The sequence below is a fragment of the Cibotium barometz genome, chromosome 1, assembly GCF_041138505.1.
Source record: "Cibotium barometz isolate CiBa-2024 chromosome 1, ASM4113850v1, whole genome shotgun sequence".
In the NCBI taxonomy this organism is placed as follows: domain Eukaryota; kingdom Viridiplantae; phylum Streptophyta; class Polypodiopsida; order Cyatheales; family Cibotiaceae; genus Cibotium; species Cibotium barometz.
This window is the reverse complement of record NC_141046.1, coordinates 62,648,433-62,669,194: the sequence shown is the minus strand read 5'-3', so window position 1 is coordinate 62,669,194 and position 20,762 is coordinate 62,648,433. Positions and strand designations below refer to the sequence as shown.

At 37.7% G+C, this 20,762-nt stretch overlaps 1 protein-coding gene across 4 annotated transcripts; it reads left to right on the top strand.

Annotated features, from left to right (window-relative positions):
• Positions 1-13,638: 13,638 nt before the first annotated feature.
• On the top strand, positions 13,639-20,519 carry LOC147642293 (filament-like plant protein 4). 4 transcript variants are annotated; one of them, XM_086804845.1, is made up of 6 exons: positions 13,639-14,080; positions 15,314-15,487; positions 16,629-16,785; positions 16,871-19,421; positions 19,666-19,723; positions 19,888-20,519. In XM_086804845.1, the coding sequence occupies exons 2-6, from the start codon at positions 15,377-15,379 to the stop codon at positions 20,461-20,463; spliced, it is 3,453 nt and encodes a 1,150-aa protein (XP_086660971.1). In that variant the 5' UTR covers positions 13,639-14,080; positions 15,314-15,376; the 3' UTR covers positions 20,464-20,519. The 4 variants fall into 4 exon arrangements, with proteins under 4 accessions (XP_086660971.1, XP_086660990.1, XP_086660999.1 ...); XM_086804864.1 differs by having other exon boundaries at positions 13,798-14,080; positions 16,686-16,785; XM_086804873.1 differs by lacking the exon at positions 13,639-14,080 and adding an exon at positions 14,112-15,000 and having other exon boundaries at positions 16,686-16,785.
• The last annotated feature ends 243 nt before the right edge of the window (positions 20,520-20,762 follow it).

Below are 20,762 nucleotides of genomic sequence, written 5' to 3'. Positions count from 1 at the left end.
TGTATTGAATCGATTTGTGATCCTTCTCTGAATCCTTTAATCCACAATTATAATTCTAGTTTTTAGGATCATCACCAAATCAACATTCAATATTTAATTTTAACTGTAATCAAAAGTCTAATTTTTTAAAAGAAAATGCAGGCTTAAATAAAAGACTTGGAACTCTTAAATCATGTAATAAGGAATTGAAGCCACTTATTGAACCTTGTCACCTACTGCAACTAATGGATCTTATAAATTGTTGTTCAAGACATATTAGGATTATAAACTTTAAATCATAGATTTCCAAAAAAACAATGTAAATTATTGTTCAAGATATATTAGGCTTATGAACCTTAAATTCTCATACTGATTCACTTTTCCTTGATTGATGCTGAGAAAAAGTTGAGACTTAATGAAGAGTCCTTTTGCCATAGTCCTTGATTGAAAAAAATTAAAAACTTAACAATGCTATTTCATAACTTCAAGTCAATATTCACTCAACATATATTGATGATGCCTTTATCTTGTTTATAGTCTCAGTAGGTAAGTGAGAAAGAGCGCTATCTTGAAAATAGTATGGTTCACTTAAGGAAATATATGAGTTCAAAATGATATAATGCTGGGTTAATCACATTTAGATTGAAGATTTAAAATTTTGGATATAAGGTTACAACTCAATTGAAATTGAAATAGTTATGTTATTTCTCTATAAAATGACAAGTTAACATAATTGTCAAAGGGAATTGAAAGAATGATTCTCATGTTGCTGTTATGTTATTTCTCTATAAAATGACAAGTTAACATAATTGTCAAAGGGAATTGAAAGAATGATTCTCATGTTGCTTAACATTATATAACCACTTAAATAATTACTTTAGCATCTAATTTACATATTATTTTCAATGATCTATGAAAGATGTTAGTGAGATTTATTTTATTTCATTCTAAGATGGCAACTCTCATGTTGCTTAACATTATATAATCACTTAAATAATTACTTTAGCATCTAATTGTCAAAGGGAATTTGAAAGAATGATTCTCATGTTACTTAACATTATATAACCACTTAAATAATTACTTTAGCATCTAATTTACATATTACTTTCAATGATCTATGAAAGATGTCAGTGAGATTTATTTTATTTCATTCCAAGATGGCAACTCTCTCTCTCTCTCTCTCTCTCTCTCTCTCTCTCTCTCTCTCACACACACACACACACACACACACACACACACATTGATTTCTAATACCTATAATACACTTCAAACAATAATGAGGATATGGTGGAAGAGAGGCTATGATAGCTCCAATTTGCAATACAAATAAATATAATACTCTAGCACAAAATGGAGTTCTAACATCATCTCATATTGTCTTTGTGAAATCCTTTTAAATCAACGACAAAATGAAAACCAAAGTTAATTAAGTGTCCCTAAAGATAAATGGTTCAACATAGAAACATCATCTTGTATTGTTTTGTGTGTTAGAGAGTACTAAATTTAACATCATCTTGTATTGTTTTATGTGATAAAGAGTGCTAATTTCAAACAAGAGAAAGAGCCTTTTGGGCTAGAAATATGCAGGTAAAATTATGCACTAAAGTAAGACAACTAAATCAGAAGGGTGCCACATTAGCTCTCCATATAGCTCATAAAAGTTTTGAACTAAAAAGTGAGTAACCCATGTGTAATACTTGTTTACAATATGACACATTTTGTATTACAAATTTGTATATCAGTGAATCGTTTATGCTTTTTGGGTTACTTTCTTGTTTTATTTTTTTCCCTTTTTCATGGTACCTACTATTGTCTACAACTTTGAGTCTCTTAATCTTAAGTCCACATAGAAAATCAAATATGTCCATAAGAACACAAAAAAAACATACATAAAAAACATGGGCAAAGTTGTATTATCTACAACTTTGCTGATGTGTTTTGTGTGCTTACGGACATGTTTTATGTTCTATGTGGATTTATGATTAAGAGACTAAGTCCAACAATTGAGTTACACATACTAATCCCAATATTATTCATAGAAAGAAATGGCATGTAGAGTGAAATGAAGCTACAATTCCTTTTATTCTAAATGTTTTAATAGGAAACATTTATGAAGTTGATAATGTATGCTTGTCAACAATTTGACTAGCCCTAAGCTTAATTTACGAGGACATTGAAGTCCAATATTTTTATGGTGGTTTTTCTTGGGCATACCTTTTCTTGTGTATGATTAGGAGAACGATCACTAGAAGGTTGTTATACACATGCAAGTGGGAAGATTTCAAGGAAATGGGGAGAAATTATTTATTAGTAAAGACATAAAACCATTCAATAAACCTATCCTACTTTATCGGCTATTTGAAACAAACAATTTTTTTTTGAGATATTTTAACTCACACACAAGTGGGCCCTCCCCTTGCCCCCTTAATTAAATCAAACACTGTGCGGGTATAGGTAGTCGGGATTAAACCTACACCCTAACATCACACACAAGTGGGCCCTCCCCTTGCCCCCTTAATTAAATCAAACACTGTGCGGGTATAGGTAGTCGGGATTAAACCTACACCCTAACATCATAACAAATCAATCCTCCCCTGCTTACTAATGGTTTATTCTTTTAGGTCGAGAGAAATTCATACTAGCATGTATGCTAAGCCACTCATACTAGAAATGTGCTAGCTACATGCAAAGCCACATAAACCCATTTTAACTTTATTTATGCGATACATGTGCTTACATTAAGTATGTGTATCACTAAATTATATGATATGTGTGCTTACACTAAATTATATGATATGTGTGCTTACACTAACTTGATTTATATGATATGCGTGCTTACACTAAGTATGTGTATGTGTGAATGTTATATCTCTAAATTATGGGTGTAATTAATGCCACATGCCTTACCACATTACCCAGTTAAACTTGGTTTTTACGATGTGTGTTTGCACTAAGAATGTGTATGTGTGCTTGCACTAATTATGTGTATGTGTATGTATGAATGTATTATCAGTGTAATTTGGGCAAATGCACACTTAGCAGCTTAGCTCCACTTAAATTTAATCAAAGGGCATTTTCACTTTAATTTAAGCTAGCATGCTTTATTGGATGAAAATGTTTGACATGGACATTAGGTTGAAAAATCTATATAAAAACAAATTATTTAGTTAAATCATTCTATAGATCCCTATTTCAAAATCCATCATCATTGTTAAATGCCTTTTATAATAAAGCATGGACAATTTTGATCTCAAGCCTCATCACATTTCTTGGGGACATTTCAGAATATTGAATTCCCTTAAAAGCACTCCGTTCCCCTTCCTTGGTAGTAGAAAACACACACACACACACACACTGGCCACAACATTTGGATCATACTATGGAAATCACAGTTTAAGCAATGTTCTTCTCACATTATACCATCCCAAAACTAAGAACTAAGATATTATGGTGACCAATGCACCCCATTTCCTATTACGAGACCCTTTATATAGCAAAAGTATCACTCTATAGCTTATAATAAAAACTAGCATGAAATTTTAGGACACCCTTTTATATAACAAGAACAAGTGGTATATCAGAGTGTGTTAGTCTTAGTTGGGATTTGGAGTGCTCAAGGAAGAATTTAAGAGTTATATTGGAGTTTTACTTAAGATAGAGGTGTGGATATAAATGCCTCTAATGAAAACTAATGAAACCTAGCATAGAGGGTTCATCAAAGCCTCTTTCCCATAAGATGGCTCTACCTCCTAAATCTATCCCACCACCAAAGACCATAAAAAAAAAACTGAAGTCTGTTTCTTAATATAAGAATTGGTTTAGAAAATGTATATTTCATTACATGCTATAATTAAGCTATTGAAACCACCCATAAATATTTTCTCCCTTGTGGTAGGCTTGAAATAAAACTTATTCTTATTTTCTTAAATTTTGCTTCCTTTTTCCCAATTTTCTAGAAACTCATTGCCTTTAAAACATGCATGAATGCTCCTAGTGGTGAATCGGAAGAGGATATAACTCTTTGAAACTAAGCAAAAAGGCTCAAAAGGTGTAATTTGGACATTGTACTTTCTTTTTTGAATGTAACTCAAGTGTATGATAGGAAAAGCAAACCTATTTACTCATAGATACAACCTCAACTTATAAATGTTTTGTTCGTACTACCTACAAACTATCCCTTGTTTTCCTACGTAGTTATAATATGAAACCATGGAGATTCCTTGGAACTAATTCACATTCAAAAATTGTACAAAGAGATGATAAAGTCAATGCATATCCCAAAGCACCCAATTCAAATGATATTTGCACAAAGTGATCATGAGAATGAGAAAATAAATTCTTAAAGAGAGGTCAAGTAGCTTCATCCCAAAATAACCATGATAGATTCAACTTGAAATCTTTCTTATTGCATTGAGAAACCAATCCAAGAGTATGTCTTTTCTTCTCATAACCAATCCAAGAGTATGTCTTTTCTTCTCATAACCAATCCAAGAGTATATCTTTTCCTCTCATGATACAAGGTGTATAACAATCTTTGGGATGCATTCTCTCTCTCTCTCTCTCTCTCTCTCTCTCTCTCTCTCTCTCTCACACACACACACACACACACACAGAGCTAAAAAAAGAAGGAAAACCAAAATATTAGAGAGACTTTGTCTCTTTTTTGTGCTCCTAACCACTTCTAAATCCTTGTTGTGCTCTTTTTTATTGCCTTGTTTGTGCATGCTTAAGGGTACATTGTTGTGTGTGTGTGTACTCTTTTTTATTGCCTTGTTTGTGCTCCTAACCACTTCTAAATCCTTGTTGTGTACTCTTTTTTTTATTGCCTTGTTTGTGCATGTCTCTCTAATATTTGGTTTTCCTTCTTTTAGTTGTGTGTGTGTGTGTGTGTGTGTGTGTGTGAGAGAGAGAGAGAGAGAGAGAGAGAGAGATAGTAAATATATTTTTAATAATAATAAATATACCTCCATTCCATTATACACTGATAGCTCAAATACATGTAGACATAGCAATTTCTTTGTAAGGAAATGTCACTTACACCTACCCTCCATTTATTTATATGCCAACTACCCTTGTGTATCTTACCGAGCCCTGCCTACCTTTAAAGCCCTTTCTCTCCCATGTAGAGCAGCATGGCATACATAAATTCTTTACCTAGTGGAGAGAGAGAGAGAAAGAGAGAGAGAGAGAGAGAGAGAGAGAGAGAGAGAGAGACCTTCCTCCCACACTGCACCTTGCCAACCATATATGATCATGTGCGTGTTGGGGTGGGGGAGCATGTGTATGTGTGCTTGCAAAGCATGCCAACCATATATGATCATGTGCATGTTGGGGTGGGGGAGCATGTGTCTAAGGATAGAGAATTCTCTCTCTCTCTCTCTCTCTCTCTCTCTCTCTCTCTCTCTCTCTCTCTCTAATTTTCCTTGTGTATTACTAAATTAATGTTTTCTAACAAGAAGGAGGCTACATGACATCAAAGAGGCAGATGCCTTGGAAGAGTGCATGGAGAAGAATTTGGTTCCTCCTTTTCTACTATTAGTGGCTTGAGGTGTAGGATGTCCCATAGCATTTAGTAGAGACAAGAGGAAGGGTCTCTCTCTCTCTCTCTCTCTCTCTCTCTCTCTCTCTCTCTCTCTCTCTCTCTCTCTCTCTCTCTCTCTCTCTCTCTCTCTCTCTCTCTCATATTTTGGCGGAAGATGAGGTTTTAACCATGGCTAATAAATTATTTCAGACATTAAAACACCATAGACTAAAGCTTGAGAACACAATAAGAAGCAGAAGAATAAGACATAAGCATTGGCTACAATCTCTCTCTCTCTCTCTCCCCCCCCCAAAAAAAACATGACTAGCTCCATCTGCCACACCAACTCCCTCATGTGAGTATTTAAGTCAATTAAAGAAAATTAGACCCTTGGAGCCAAAATATCTTCCTTATCCAAAATTAGGTATTTGATATGATATTAATGACCATAATCTTAGCAATATCACATTGCTACTTTGCACAAAATAAATGTAAGTGTCCATACACACTATGCAACATCAACAACAACCCAAAATGGGGCATAAATCAAAACCATAATAGATCTAAAATACTTTTAGTAATACTTTAATGAGTCTTCGAATTCTATTTACTAATCCTCAACTAAGAGACACCTCAATGAGTCTTATGCTCCAATCCCTCAACCGAGCACAACACCTCTCAGGCTGGTAAACCTTGTACTATTCCACTTGTTCCACCCTAGTCACCTATGCTCATCACAACATTCTAAGTGTTGTAGTTAACATAATTAACTTAAATCCAACAATTAATTGCTAGACAATGACAAAAAAGCCAATAATTTTAACAACATAAGGTGAGATATAATATTTCAATAATAGTAGCATCACAAGTATTCATTATGGCATTACCCATGATATTCGCTACCCGCTTTCAAGCATGATACACGCACAATCTACTGAGCGTCACACATTAGACCGAATAAGTATCACACCACTCATAGCACTCCTCTTGCTTAGGATTGCGAATGGCCTGAGTTGGCGTGTCTGTCAATATGAAGTGATGAGGTTGGGAAAGCCATGAAAGGATCGCTCATGTATCTAGTTCACTAAAGCATCATCTCTAGAATAATTGTATACTAATAGAATCCCTCTATTTATATTTATATAGAATATCTAAAAACTCTTCCCAAGTAAAATCATGAATAAAGATCCCTCTATTTATATAGAATATCTAAATTTTCTTTCCAAGTAAAATCATGAAAACTAATGGTCATTCTCTTCTTTTCAACTTAAGAGTGTCTAACTATGATAAATTAAGTTTAGCTAGCATTAACTCATTCTAATTCTATAGTGAATTATCTAGCTTATCCTTTTAAGAATTATTATTGTCAAATTTATCAATTTGATCTTTTTAAGCATTATAATTATCAAATTATCTAGCTTATCTTTTTAAGCATTATTATTGTCAAATTTTTCAACACCCATATTATCTCATACCAATATGACATCAAGAAAAGTAACAACAACAAAGCTTCTTTTTTTTTCGTGTGAAACAATAATAAATAACATGTATTCATCTTAGTGATGATCAATCAAGAAACATATTTCACACTTTGGAGTTATAATTTCTCAAATCTTGGTAGTTATTAATTATTCAACATATATTTTCTTCCATGGCGAGAAGATACATACTAGTCATCATGATCGAATTAAATTTAATTAGGCCATACTACTCGTTTTAAGTCATTAAAATACCATGATCATTTTTAATATGAATTTAATAAGGCAATACCCAAGCTATGTCAAAGCAGGTTTGTACTCTATATTTCTAGATTTCATTGATGGATTTTCCCTCTTGTTGAGCAAGATTGTCACCTATTATTTCACTAAGGTCAATAAATTAGATTTTCCCTTCTAGATTTCATTGACAGCTTCCCTCTTTCTTGGCAAGAATATCATAGCCTCTTTGGGTTATATGTTTTGATGTCTCTATACTATACCAAAAATCCTACCCTCTTCAAAAGTATTATTAAGAAGTCTCATTTCATCATACTAGAGTTTACTAGAGTTTGATGGAGATTTTAAATATCTTGACAATTCTTAAGTAAGAACACTATTCGATTTTCGAAAGTCCAATCTTAACTCAATAATGTGGTGCGAGTGAGTAATTTCATCGACTAATATGAAATAATCTCAAAATTATCTTCAAAATAAATTCATGCATACAATTATCATTATGCGAAATAATTAAATCCTTGTTTGTTAATATTTTTTTCCATCCATTAAGGAGCATGAGCTTAATACTTACCTCTACCATCACAATTTGAACAAATCATAGTCAAAATTACTTGGACGATTCGATCTTTCCCTTAATTAAAGGAACTTTTACTAATGGGTTTCCCTCTACCAAATAGTCAACTAGCTCTAAATTCATAATCAATATAATCTCTACTAGTTTTAACTTATGACTCTAGTAAGATGTTTCATGTCCAACACATAGTTATGGTGTAGAAGTCTAACAATATTTGTGAACCTCAGAGTCCGTATATATAATCTAGTTATTTAAGTATTTGTGTTAGAGTTCAACAAATCTCCTATCAAGGCTTAAGGTTATAATCTTATAACTATTTTCAACTAGTTTCAGAGGTCATAGTTATTCAATTTTAACATAAAAAACACCTATCTCATAAAGTCTATTCAAAGAATACTCGTTCATTATTTAAATAATCAATAAATCAAATTTGTTGTCATCATCTCAAGTCAAATTCTAAATGGTGGCTATGTATGGGGTTTATTAAGTCTAATGTCACAATGGATTATGTCTATCGTGATTTATTAAGTCTAATGTCACGATAGATTCTATCTATTATCTTAATATTATTTATCTTATTGTCAATACATATGTTTATCTAATACCATATTTTCTTTACGAAGTAAACTCAACAAGATCAAAAAAATACCAATAAACCATACAAAGGAACGATAAAAAGCTCCCTGGTCAAAGATAGATGATATCATGAATCTATTATTTTTTATGAAAGACCATGTATGCTTCCTGAAAACAAAACAAAGTAGGACTCCAAATTCCAGTAAAAGACCACTTCAAGGCTAAAGCCACATCACACAAGAGCTTTATCCCTCAATCACTTCAAGTTCATGTTAGTTCCATTAGTGATGGCCATGAAAAATTCATATGCTTTATCTCCTACTACTGCAATTATACCTACTTCTATTCAACCAATGAAGAGCAAAGGAATAAGAATGCCCCCTATTCAAGTCACAAATGGGGTGATGGAGTTTGAAGGAGTGTAGAGTCATAATTCCTCTTCCATCACTTATTATCTTGATAGATCGTGGGATACCATCTTTTCTAAAAGAAAATTAACAAGCTTGAAACCATTCTACTCATTGGTTTTGATTAGATTTACTATGGTAAGCCTAATCAAATTAACTTAAATTTGGGTATAATTTTTTATCCTATAGCATGATAAGTTTCTTACATGTATTGATACCAAAGTATATATAATATATCTGATTACAATTCAAAAATAAAAGTAAAGTGGAAAGCTTTCCTGTAAATAAATTTGTGGGTAGTTGCATGTTTGTATGCCAAAATAAATGCACATAAACTACTACTCAACTTCATAGCATATGAACTCTCCCTTAGTGGGCTTCAAACTTTGTTGCTTACACGATTGCATATGTGAACGGACCCATAGGAGAAACTTGAAAGACAAAGGTATTGTAAATCATAAATCTTATATATTTGTTTAGAATTGTCTTGTTTAGCATAATTGTGATGTCTCTATTGCGTGTTGCTTTATTGCGCATTGCTTTATAGTGAGCGCTTTGTAGAGCGAGATGGTGCTTTCTCCTTTAACAATTCTGTCGAAGACTGTCAAAGCTTTGTTTTTTGGAGTCTAGGAGAAGGAAATCGCCTCTCTAAATAATTTCCTTAGTGCATTCTTCCAGCTCTTTATTGGTGACAAAAAGCCTTGACCCATGAGAGTCAGATACTTGCTTCTCTAGGTTACACTACTCACTTCTCTAGGTTACACTACTCACTTCTCTAGGTTGTTTGTGATTTTGATGTAGGTGCCTACTTCTTTCAACAAGAATTACATTAGGAAAAAGTTGAACTAAAAAAAGTCCCTCAAGGTTGCACTACTCGCTCTAGGTTGCTTGTGATCTTGATGTAGGTGCCTACTTCTTTCGATGAGATTTACATTAGGAAAAAGTTAAACTAAAAAAGGCCCTCTAAGAAGAGCCATGGCATCACTTTTCTAGAAAAAAGAGGGCCGTGGTGAACCTTATGTATCTTATATCAAGACCCCCATAGTGACATACCGTTTAGAAAGCCATTGAGAAGTACATTCTAAATCTACCACCTCCGACAAATTTGGAGTTGATATGCTAAAGTAGATTCTAAATCTACCACCTTCGATAAATTTAGAGTTGATATGCTCAAGATATACCTTCCCCACTAAAAGGTAGATTCCAACGATTGTGGCATCCATGCCACATGTGGAGGTTTTGACATAAGATATATAAGGTTCACCACGGCCCCCTTTTCTCAAGAAAAGTGACTTAGAGGGCCTTTTTTGAGTCTAAATTTTTCCTAATGAGCCATTATCCATTGTGCTAGGGTTTATTCTATTGCCTTGCTATTTAGCCACCCTCAAAACTACCTGCCTTACTGATATATATATATATATATATATATATATATATATATATATATATATATATAGAGAGAGAGAGAGAGAGAGAGAGAGAGAGAGAAGACTTATACATGTATATAAACATATATGTGTGTGTGTATATATGTATGCATACATGCATGCATGTATGTATTTATACACACACACACACATATATATACACATATATGTGCACATTTATATATGTACTTATATACACATATATGTGCACATTTATATATGTACTTATATAGACATATAAGTCTCCTCTTGTTGCTTGTGTGGGTAGCTCCCGTGATGCTATCAAGTCTATGTAGCTTAGGAGCTTTGTGTATACACGTATAAGTCTTCTCTTATTGCTTGTGTGGATGCGATCACACACACACACACACACATATGTGTGTGTGTATGTATGTATGTATATACACATTTATGTATAATGTATATATGCATAGATATATACATACATACATACATAAATTTAAATACATATATATGTGTATTTATGTATGTACACACACACACACATGCATGCATGTGTGTGTGTATGTATGTATGTATGTATACACACACACACACATATATATATACACATATATGTTTACATGTATATATGTACTTATATACACATATAAGTCTCCTCTTGTTGCTTGTGTGGGTAGCTCCCATGATGCTATCAAGTCTATCTAGCTTAGGAGCTTTGTGTAATGTACACCCATCAGTTAGACTTTAAACCTTGGAACTCAAGCTTTGGAACTTAAACCCCTCCTTGTAGTCTTTATGAAGAGTGACGAGACCCTTTTTTTCCTCTTTTCTTTTTAGATTTTGTAAGTGTAACCAAGTTGCTTTGGCTTTGTTTGGAAGGATTTCATACTTGCAAATTATAGTTATTGACATCAAAAGATTCCCCTTCCCCTTAATGAGCGTACCATTGGACCACTAAAACACATTTTGGGAAGATGAAGATTGACCATGCTTCATAAATTACTTCAAAGATTGAAACACCATGGACTGAATCTTGAGAACACAATAAGAAGCACAAAAAGAAGACACAAGTATTGGGTATAATCTCTCACCCTGCACCACCCCCCTCCCCCAAATGTGCGTGGCTCCATCTCCCTTACATGGGTATTTAAATCAATTAAAGAAAAATTAGATCATCGGAGCCAGTAATAGCTTCCTTTTCCAAAATTGTAATAACTAATAAATATAAGTGTCCATATGAACTACACGTAACGACACTTGGCCAATATTTCCATATAAGTGTGCATAGGAACTACACGTAATAACGACACTCAGTCAATATGTACAAGCCAAAATGGGGCATATATTAAAACCATAATAAATCTAAATACTCATTCACCGACATGTCCGATAACCTTGCATTGTTTCACCCTAGTCATCAAGACATGCTCATCAAGACATTCCAAGTGTATTATTTATCACAATTTCAAAAATCCATCAATTAATCCCTATACCGATGCTTGACAGCAGTGACCAAACACAAATAGCCAATAACACAATGACATTACTATGAAAATGGAAATCACATGCAATACCAATGATCCAGCATGGCATACTACCAATAATCGTAGCATTGCAGGTATTTATTGTGGTGTTGGCTATAATAGCTATGCTAACTAGCATGTTACTATGCGCTAGGTATCCCTAATCAAACCAAACGAGTATCACACCACTCATAACACTAACACACATTCTAACTTGTGTTTCTCAAAATTTCATCATGCATGCAAGTTGGCAGGAACACATGTTTGTGTGTGCCTCACACACGCATGCATGCACACACGCACGCGCGTGCACATACACACATATGGAGCTAGTTTTTGAGTGAGTTTTTTTTTTGGGGGGGGGGGGGGGGTTATTGGAAGCACGGAGAAGAGATGGAAGCATGAGAAGAGAGGCTCTTGGAAGTGAAGTGTGGTAGTTAGGGACCTGTTATCTCCTGTAATGCAACACCTCATAGAGGCTCCATGATCTACCTTTGTGATATACCTTTGAACCCTCTCCAAGGGCATGTTCTCTTCTCTAATGTAGCCCCTCCTAGAGACTATTATAGACATTGCAGCATGAGGGGGGATGCCAAACTCTTGGATTTGTTTCTCAATGTAAAATAATAATAATCAACTTCAATCTATTATGGCTAATGCCAATGAGGCTATCGTTTCAAATCTCCCATGATTAATTTGCGGAGAAGTCATTTGAACTGTAGGATCAATTGTGTGGCATTGCCACGAGTTTCATACTACAATTTTGTGAATTGTTTAAATTGTTAAAGCATAGCGGGTTCACAAAATGGAAATAGCGCCTTTCCATTAGGCATCCATTGTATGGTGCTCCTGCTCTACACATAGTCCCCATTGGTACATATGCTTAAGGTAAAAGGGAACATATAAGTTGACCATTCAAAAATAGTAAGCATTTCATGGATTAAACATTGAATTGCCATGTTTGTAAAAGACGACTTCATTTCTTGCTTTGCTATCTTCGAAAAATTATTCATGTTGTGAATGCTAGATTGGCTTTTCGAGCTTATGAGCCTAACTAAAGGCCACATCAGAGGGGAGCGATTGTGTACAAAGAGGCTCATAAACCTGGAGTTAATCCTGCCACTCCTTGGAATAAAAAAATGTATGAACCAAAAAGGGAAGGGGAAAGAAAAAAGGGAAGGGGGGTGTTAATGAGTACTCACCCTCATTTATCTCTTATCCTTTTGGTCTACCATGGGTAGGAGTTTGTGGTACACTTCTCTCTCTGTCTCTCTGTCTCTGTCTCTGTCTCTCTCTCTCTCACACACACACACACGTGCGCACACATGGAAGACATGCACGCATGTATGTGTATGTAATTAAGAAGGTTTTATCCCTCTTTATCAACTTCACATGCACGCACATAGGGTATACGCACATCCATTTTTACGGAACAGAAGAACCCAAACTTTAACACATATATGTACGCACATGTGCACAACAACGGGCACGTGATCAACCGCACCGGCGCACCTTGTACATTTTACAAACTCCTTCACACAATCAAGCAAAACCACATGGGAACACACAATTCCCCCAAGTATCAAACACCATTTCTCATTAAACAATAGGAGCAAGTTTTCCCAATCAATCAATCGTAATCTTTAATTAATGATATATACAAATTCACAAAAAGAAACGCGTTGAATCATATCTTTCTCATACGCGCGCGCGTTTTGTTGTCTGCGCCTCTGAGGTCCTTTGGCTATGGCGGACCCCTCGCTGTTGTCTCTCCTCTTCGTGTCGCTGCTGCTGCTGTTGCTGTTGTTGCGAGCACTTTTCGCCTTTGCTCGCCTTTCCCTCTCACCTTACCCACCCTTCCTCTCAGCCCCTCCATCAAGTAGCCCGTCTTTTCCCTTGCTTGACCCACCTCCCCCTCCCTTTCTCTCCGCGCCTTTATTTCACCATTGTCTCCCCTTCAATCACAGCCAGTCTCCCTCCTGCAAATCAAAATCAGGGTTTAGCCACTCGCTCCCGCCCGCCTCCACTTTCGCGTTTCGGCCGATGTGCATCAGGGTTTTGCTATGCTGCATTTAGCATTCATTTGCAACAACTCTCTCTTCATGATTCCTGGCGCACGGGGGTTTCTTCATGCCATGCTCCAATCAGGCGCACCTGTTCTATGCTGACACCAAAGTAGGGCTTTTCTTGAGTAAACAAGGCCTTGCTTATACCACATTGGAGGATTTTTATCTATCTCCAAGCTGCCATCTCTGGTTAAGAAAAATTAGGATTATGGTTAAGCCCATTTCAACAGTGCAGTTGTTCTAATAATGCTTCGCTCAGACGCAATGATGAAAGAGGAGCTGCCATGAACGCGACATTTTGTCATGTCTCAGCGTCCGCATTGACATGGTAAGCTTTCCACCGGCAGTTTTTTTTTCTTGTAGCTTTGATGACCGATCTATGACGGTTTTTGGTGCTTGTTCTCCCACTCTTAATGACCTTCACCGCATTGCTCTATGATGATGAGTGCTAAACCTCATTCTTTAATGCTAATTTCTTCTTAACTAAGTCTTTCTTTACATTGTTGGCTCTCTGATTGTGGATGATAAATTTCATTCTTTAATGCTAATCACTTCTTAATCAAGTATTACCTTTACCCCATAATACTTGAAAGTCATGCTTACATTGCATCCAACTCTGTGGGCTCTATGATTATGAGTGCTAAACTTCACTCCTTAACGCTAATCACTTCTTAATCAGGAGAGGAATACCTTGACTGCTGGCTAGTGAATCTTTCCAAGCATTTGAACCGCACCATAAACCCCATCAAAAGCCATTCATGCTGTGAGCTTGTATAATTATGAATGCCAAACCTCAATCTTTTATGCTAATGATATGTTGATCAAGAGCAGTTATGCAGATTGACCATGCTCGCTAAAGTTCCCAAGCTTTTAAGCCAAACCTTAGATTATCAAAAGCAGTAGCTTAGACTGTCAAAGACATGGCATGCAGCATTATGGAGCACTTAATTACAAGTGCAATGCCTTACGCATAGCTAGTCATTATGTACAAACTTTCTTAATTTTATGGCGTGTTAAACCATTTTGAACCTCTCAAGCAGCAGCTCAAACCATTGCCCAAGCTTGCAAGCTTCTTGTCATTTTTATGTATCAATATTTGAGTGGAGAATGATGACCATTTTGTACCCCTTAATCACTTCCACATTAGAGTGATATTTCATCTCCCTACTCCATAAGAGTGGTTTAAAAGACAGCATCCTACACCATCATGATGGCACTGATTGTTTTTGGTTGGATATATGTTGCAAGGTAATAGTCAATACTTGATGATTTTCAAGCAGCTTTTGTCTCATCATGTCAGCACATTGTAATTAGTAATCTCCATGTTGGTCAGGTCAGGTTAAGCATGCACACACCAACACACACTCTTGCCCGCACTCAGGCACTTGCACACACGCACAGCAACAACAACAACAACAACAATATGATCTAATTGGTGGCTGTGTTGATTTACTTGTATTGTAACCTCATGATTGGATTGCTGGATGTGTTCCAGTAAGGCAAAGAAAAAAGTAGAATCACAGAGTCTGTATTATTAAATACTGATGATTTATTTTTGCAGCTTCTTCGCAGAGTCATAAGTTAACCCCAAAGACAAGTTTAAGGTGTGCAGCTGCCTAAGAACATGGACAAACGGAGTTGGCCTTGGAGAAAAAAGTCTTCAGACAAGGGCTTAACATCCACTGAGTCAGGAGAATCCTCACCATTACAATCCTTGAAGCACTTTGATGATCAAGTATGATTCAGAATTCTTCGTTAAATATATGATGTCTTGACTAAAAAAATTGCACTTCTGTTAAGAAAAGTGGTATCAATTGCTTACATTTAGATAGGGGTTAATACAAGTAGGGTATGGCCAATCAAAGGATTACTAGTTGTCACTCCAAAGCTTTTTCACAACATTGTAAAGAGAATGCTGTGTGTGTGTGTGTGTGTGGAGGCTGTCGTAGTGGTCTGCGCATTGGGTTCCTAGTCGAGAGATGCAGGATTCGAGTTCCATTCCTTGCACTGTGGTTTCAGCATATGGACCTTATCTGGTTTGCTGGCTTGGATATGACTACACAGGAGACTCTCTCTCTCTCTCTCTCTCTCTCTCTGGTGCAGTGGTTTACGCATTGGGCTTCTAATTGAAAGATTCTGGGTTCAAGTCCCATTTCCTGCACTTTGGTGCCCTCATATGTAGGCTACTGGCTCTCTCTCTCTCTCTCTCTCTCTCTCCCTCCCCACACACACACACAACAATGATCTGTTTGCAGGGCTTTTTTTTTCCTTTTTGAAAGTTTGCATGGTCAAAGTGGAATTTGACATGCATTTTCTTTTTGCTTGTGAGATGGCGTTTAAATTTATCATCAAATGAATGTCACAGTTTCACCCTCTATTAATCTTACCATTTTGTGACTGCTAGCTTGGTTTTTTAAAAAGGCCCTTGGTGAACAAAGTTCTGGACAATTGTTTGCGCAGCTTTTATGATTTCTCAACGACAACTCTCATGCTTGTTTTAAAGTATCCTCTGAAGCCAAAGCCACTTTGCTGCATGCAAAGTGACCTCTTTTACAGAACATTTTAAAGAGTTCTTGTTATGAAGGGTTTGGGTTCCTGTATGAGGAGCTGCATGAGCCAAACCACCATTAAGAATAGGAGCAAGCGATTCAATTGTATCTAGAGCATCTCAGACTCATCACTATGTTTGGCAATTCAAAATATAGGTCTTTGTTTCTTGAAGCATTTAAAATCACCCTGCCAGATGGGCTTGTATTCTCATTCATGCGTTTATTGCTGTTAATTCGTGATGGTCAGCGGTTCTGTCTTAGATGTCATCTTCTAATGGTCTTGTATAATAGCACCACACTTAACACATACTTTCCCTTCATTCCTAGGTTTTGCCCGGGTTAAGGTTGGATAACATCCGAATCTCAGATGTGTCAATGTTGCAGTACCAGGCTGATGAAAAGATCAGACATCTAAATGAAAGATTGCTAGCAGCAGATGACTTGGTCAAACAACATGTGAAAGTGGCCGAAGAAGCTGTCTCAGGTTTGATCATGCTCTCAGTCTTTCAATGCTCTCTTAAAGTCAATGTGTATGTACTCTTGCCAACAACCATCTCTTGCGGTTTCAGGTTGGGAGAAGGCCAAAGCTGAGTATCTATCTGTAAGGCACCAGTTGGAAACTGTAGTTGAGCAAAAGCAAGCCACCGAGGACAGAGTCTTTCACTTGGATGGAGCACTGAAAGAATGCATGCAGCAGTTACGACAAGTCCGGGAGGAGCAAGAGCAGAAAATTCACGAGGTCATCATAAGAAAGACCAGAGACTGGGAAAAGTTGAGGTTAGAACTCGAGGAAAGGCTAGCTGATGCAGATCAACAGTTGGTGGAGGCTGGACATCAGAAAACTCTCCTATACAGAACTGTGCAAGAACAAGCTGAGACTGTTGCAGAGCTAGGCCAGGCCCGCTCCCAAGCAGAAGCAGAAGTCGAAATGCTGCGGGTCCGGGTTGAGACGTTTGAGAAAGAAAACGCTTCACTGAAATATGAGGTGACCATTCTGAACAAGGAGCTGGAGATACGCAATCAGGAGAAAGAAATAAATAAAAGATCTGCTGATTTGGCAAGCCAGCAACACTTGGAAGGCATCAAGAAAATCACCAAACTAGAAGCAGAGTGTCAGAGGCTGCGGGGTTTGGTCCGCAAGAAGCTTCCAGGTCCTGGGGCTCTGGTGCAGATGAAACTGGAAGTTGAAGGATTGGATGCTGAAAAAGGTGAATTTAGTAATAAATGGAGGTCTGGTGGTAAAGCTGTTAGTTCACCAAAGGCTGCACATGCAGAGTCCATGCTGAAATCAGAAAGCGTTCTTTCAGAACGCCTGCTCGCTATGGAGGAGGAAACAAAAATGCTGAAGGAAGCTTTAGCTAAGAGAAACAGTGAACTACAAACAGCCAGGCTCATGTGTGCTCGGACAGCTGACAAGCTCTCGACCCTTGAAGGCCAAGTAGGGCATTTTCAGAAGTCACCAAGGATACCTTTGATTGGCCATGGACCTCATGCTGCAGACGCTTCTATCAGTCTCAGTGTCAGCAAGGAACCAAGCCAGGCTTCAATGTCTGAGGATGGTAATGATGACGAGGGGAGTGTGGCAAATTCATGGGCCTCTGCCTTGATCACAGAGCTAGCATTCAAAGAGAAGGCCACCTGGCAACAGTCCAATAAAGCGCAGCATTCACACAAAGTACTTGAACAGTTGGATTCAATTGATGATTTTATTGAGATAGAACGGCTTGTCTCCCTCCCTCCTGAAAAGCAGGGGGTGGAGCCCAACACCAAAGCAGAACCATCACTGCCCAGCATCTCTGAGCAGTTTCTTGCTAAGGAGGCAGAACTTCAGGCAACCGACAAGTTGTGTGCGGAGGTCAACAACAAGCTTGTTGTAGCAGAAGAGCAGTTGAGCCTGCTGCGTTCCAAGAATGCAGCCAATGAGCTGAACCTGTTTAGCCTTCAGCAGAAGCTGACCGTGATTCTTGAAGCTCATAAAAGGGGAGATCCAGAGAAGGTTCTGGAGGAGGTAAAAAATGCAGTATTAGCTTCGCGTTACAGCTCTATGGATGGGCTCCAGGCTCATGTCATGAAACTCTCTAAAATTTCATCCCCAGGTCATAGCTCTGATACATCATCATCTTTGGAGACCCCTCCTCATCAGGAAAGCTCACCATCTAAATGTGGTGTTAAAGATAAAATCTGCAAAAGTGGACCTGAGATCACGTCTGCGGTTTGCAAACTCGTCCGTCTTGTCGAAGACCTAGCTTCAGAAGGCATGACACAACACCTTGCTTCTACTTGTCCCGAAGAGTGTCGGCATAATGGTGTGGATTTTGATGGCGGTCGTTGTAATATACACTCCACTTCAAAGCCTAGACCTTTGGAGCTAGACACAAGTATCAGGAATTTTATTACAGTTAGCAACCAGTTTTTGCATGGGAAGGCAGAGCTAGTGCAGTTCATAGCAGAGATTTACTCTGTATTGAGTCAAATAAGGAAGCTAGAATTACCAGCAGTCTACAGCTCTCTGGCTAGCAGGGTGAAGCAAAGACTGGAAGCTCTTCAGGTTGCTGAGCAAGAAGTTTTTAGTGACACTGGCAGTCCGGTTTCTAGAACAAGCAATTCTGATGGCTCTGAACGGCTAGCTGCTAAAGTTTTGCCTGCAGATGACAGGGTCTTGAACTCAAAGGGGCTTCAAACTGATGAGGATCTTCGGAAGGTTCGAGCCGAGAAGGCAGCTCTGGAGTCACACATGAGAGCAGAGTTTACCAGGATGGCCACAGTGGAACAGATGTTTGCTCAGCTGAAACAAGAGAAATTGGAGCTTGAAAACACGCTGGAAGAAGAGAAGAAGAAGCTGGAGACAATAAAAGGCCAGTTACTTGATGCTGAGAAGCTTGTTGCTAGTCTACGTGTGCGGCTTGTGTCAGCCGAGTTGTCCAAAAATTTGGCAGAGGAACACCTCTCTTCTATCATTGCAGTAAAATCAAAGCTTGAATCTAAGTTGGAGGACAGTCAATTGGAGCTAACCCAAATGCATGAAAAGCTGAAATCTTTAGAAAAAAGCATCAATCGAGAACATGCAAGAAATGAAGAAATGCAGGCGAAAGTGGAAGAACTACAAAAACTCCTATGGAAGTAAGTTGACACGCAGCTAAACTTGTTCTTACACTGTTTACACACTCTATGCACGACTGCATCAAGTCAGCGAATCCTTCGTGTCCATAGAAATGGACAGGGGATCTGCTCTGCCTGTCGCATGTGGGTGTTAGTCTGTTAAACACCCTTAGTTTAGAATATGTTCTCAAGAGCTTGCTTGGTTTTATACTACTATGTATTTTAATTTCTGAGCTCTTTCTTTTTGCTTTTAATTGGCTTCCAGGTCTAGTTCGAGCGGTTTTCAAGGTGAAGCGGCACTTGATACAGAGAAAAGAATCAAGGTGATTACACTTATTTTTACAAGTTTCTGGTTCATGGGTATATCTTAGATAAATTATGCATGAGCAGGATGCTCATATCAGTTGTGAAACATGGGGGCTCTGGATATTGGTCTGTCTGCAACTAACAAGTCCCATGTTTCATCCAAATGTGAAACACGGTGCAGGAACAAGAGATTACGGATGCCACAGAGAAGCTTGCCGAATGCCAGCGCACAATTCTTGTTTTAGGAAAGCAGCTCAAGGACATTTCATCTGCACGAGATCCACTCCTAATTTCTTTCAACTCACCATCGGATCAGATCCAAGAAGAACCACCTCAAAACTATGAAGCTGGAAAAAGTGGCAACATCAACTCCACCCTTCAGAAGGTTAAGCAGAGTGTATCCAGTGATCCGGGGGACTACAGCATCTCAGATGTTACAGATCACGAGCTAAGTTCTGCTGTTAAAGGCAGGGGACACGGTTCGGGAAAGAAGATGTCGGATCTGTTGGGTGACAAATTTCCTGCCCATGGAGACCACATTCAGGCAGTCTTGCAGCAGATGCCGAGCTCACTGGATGTTGAAGCAGACACACAGCTTGTCAACTATGTTCCAAATCCAGCATTGAAAAAGAAGGGTTCACACCCATTTGCTGCCATTGACCTTTCCAAGTCCTTAAGTTTGGAGCCGTCCTCTTCACCCCGAAAACATGGGAGCAGCTTCAGTAGGTTCTTTTCAAGACACAAGAAAGCTTTGTAAAAGTTGAGTGACAGTAGTAATCTTAGCAGCTGAACTTGAGAGTGATTTTCTGGCCACTAGCTGACTGCTCGTTGGGTTTCATATTTATCATTGCAACGACTTTTTTTTTTTTTTGGGGGGGGGGGGGGGGGGGGGGGTAGGGGGGTGGGTGGGTGTGTCAGGGGTTCTTGGAAATGTCTGAGCTATATGATTTCTTATTTCCTCTTAGCATGCTCAATGGCAGAGAAGGAACACTTCTGTATATGAACATAAAGGAGAGGCCATTTACATTGCTATAGGGACAAGTTCTCTTTTTTAAG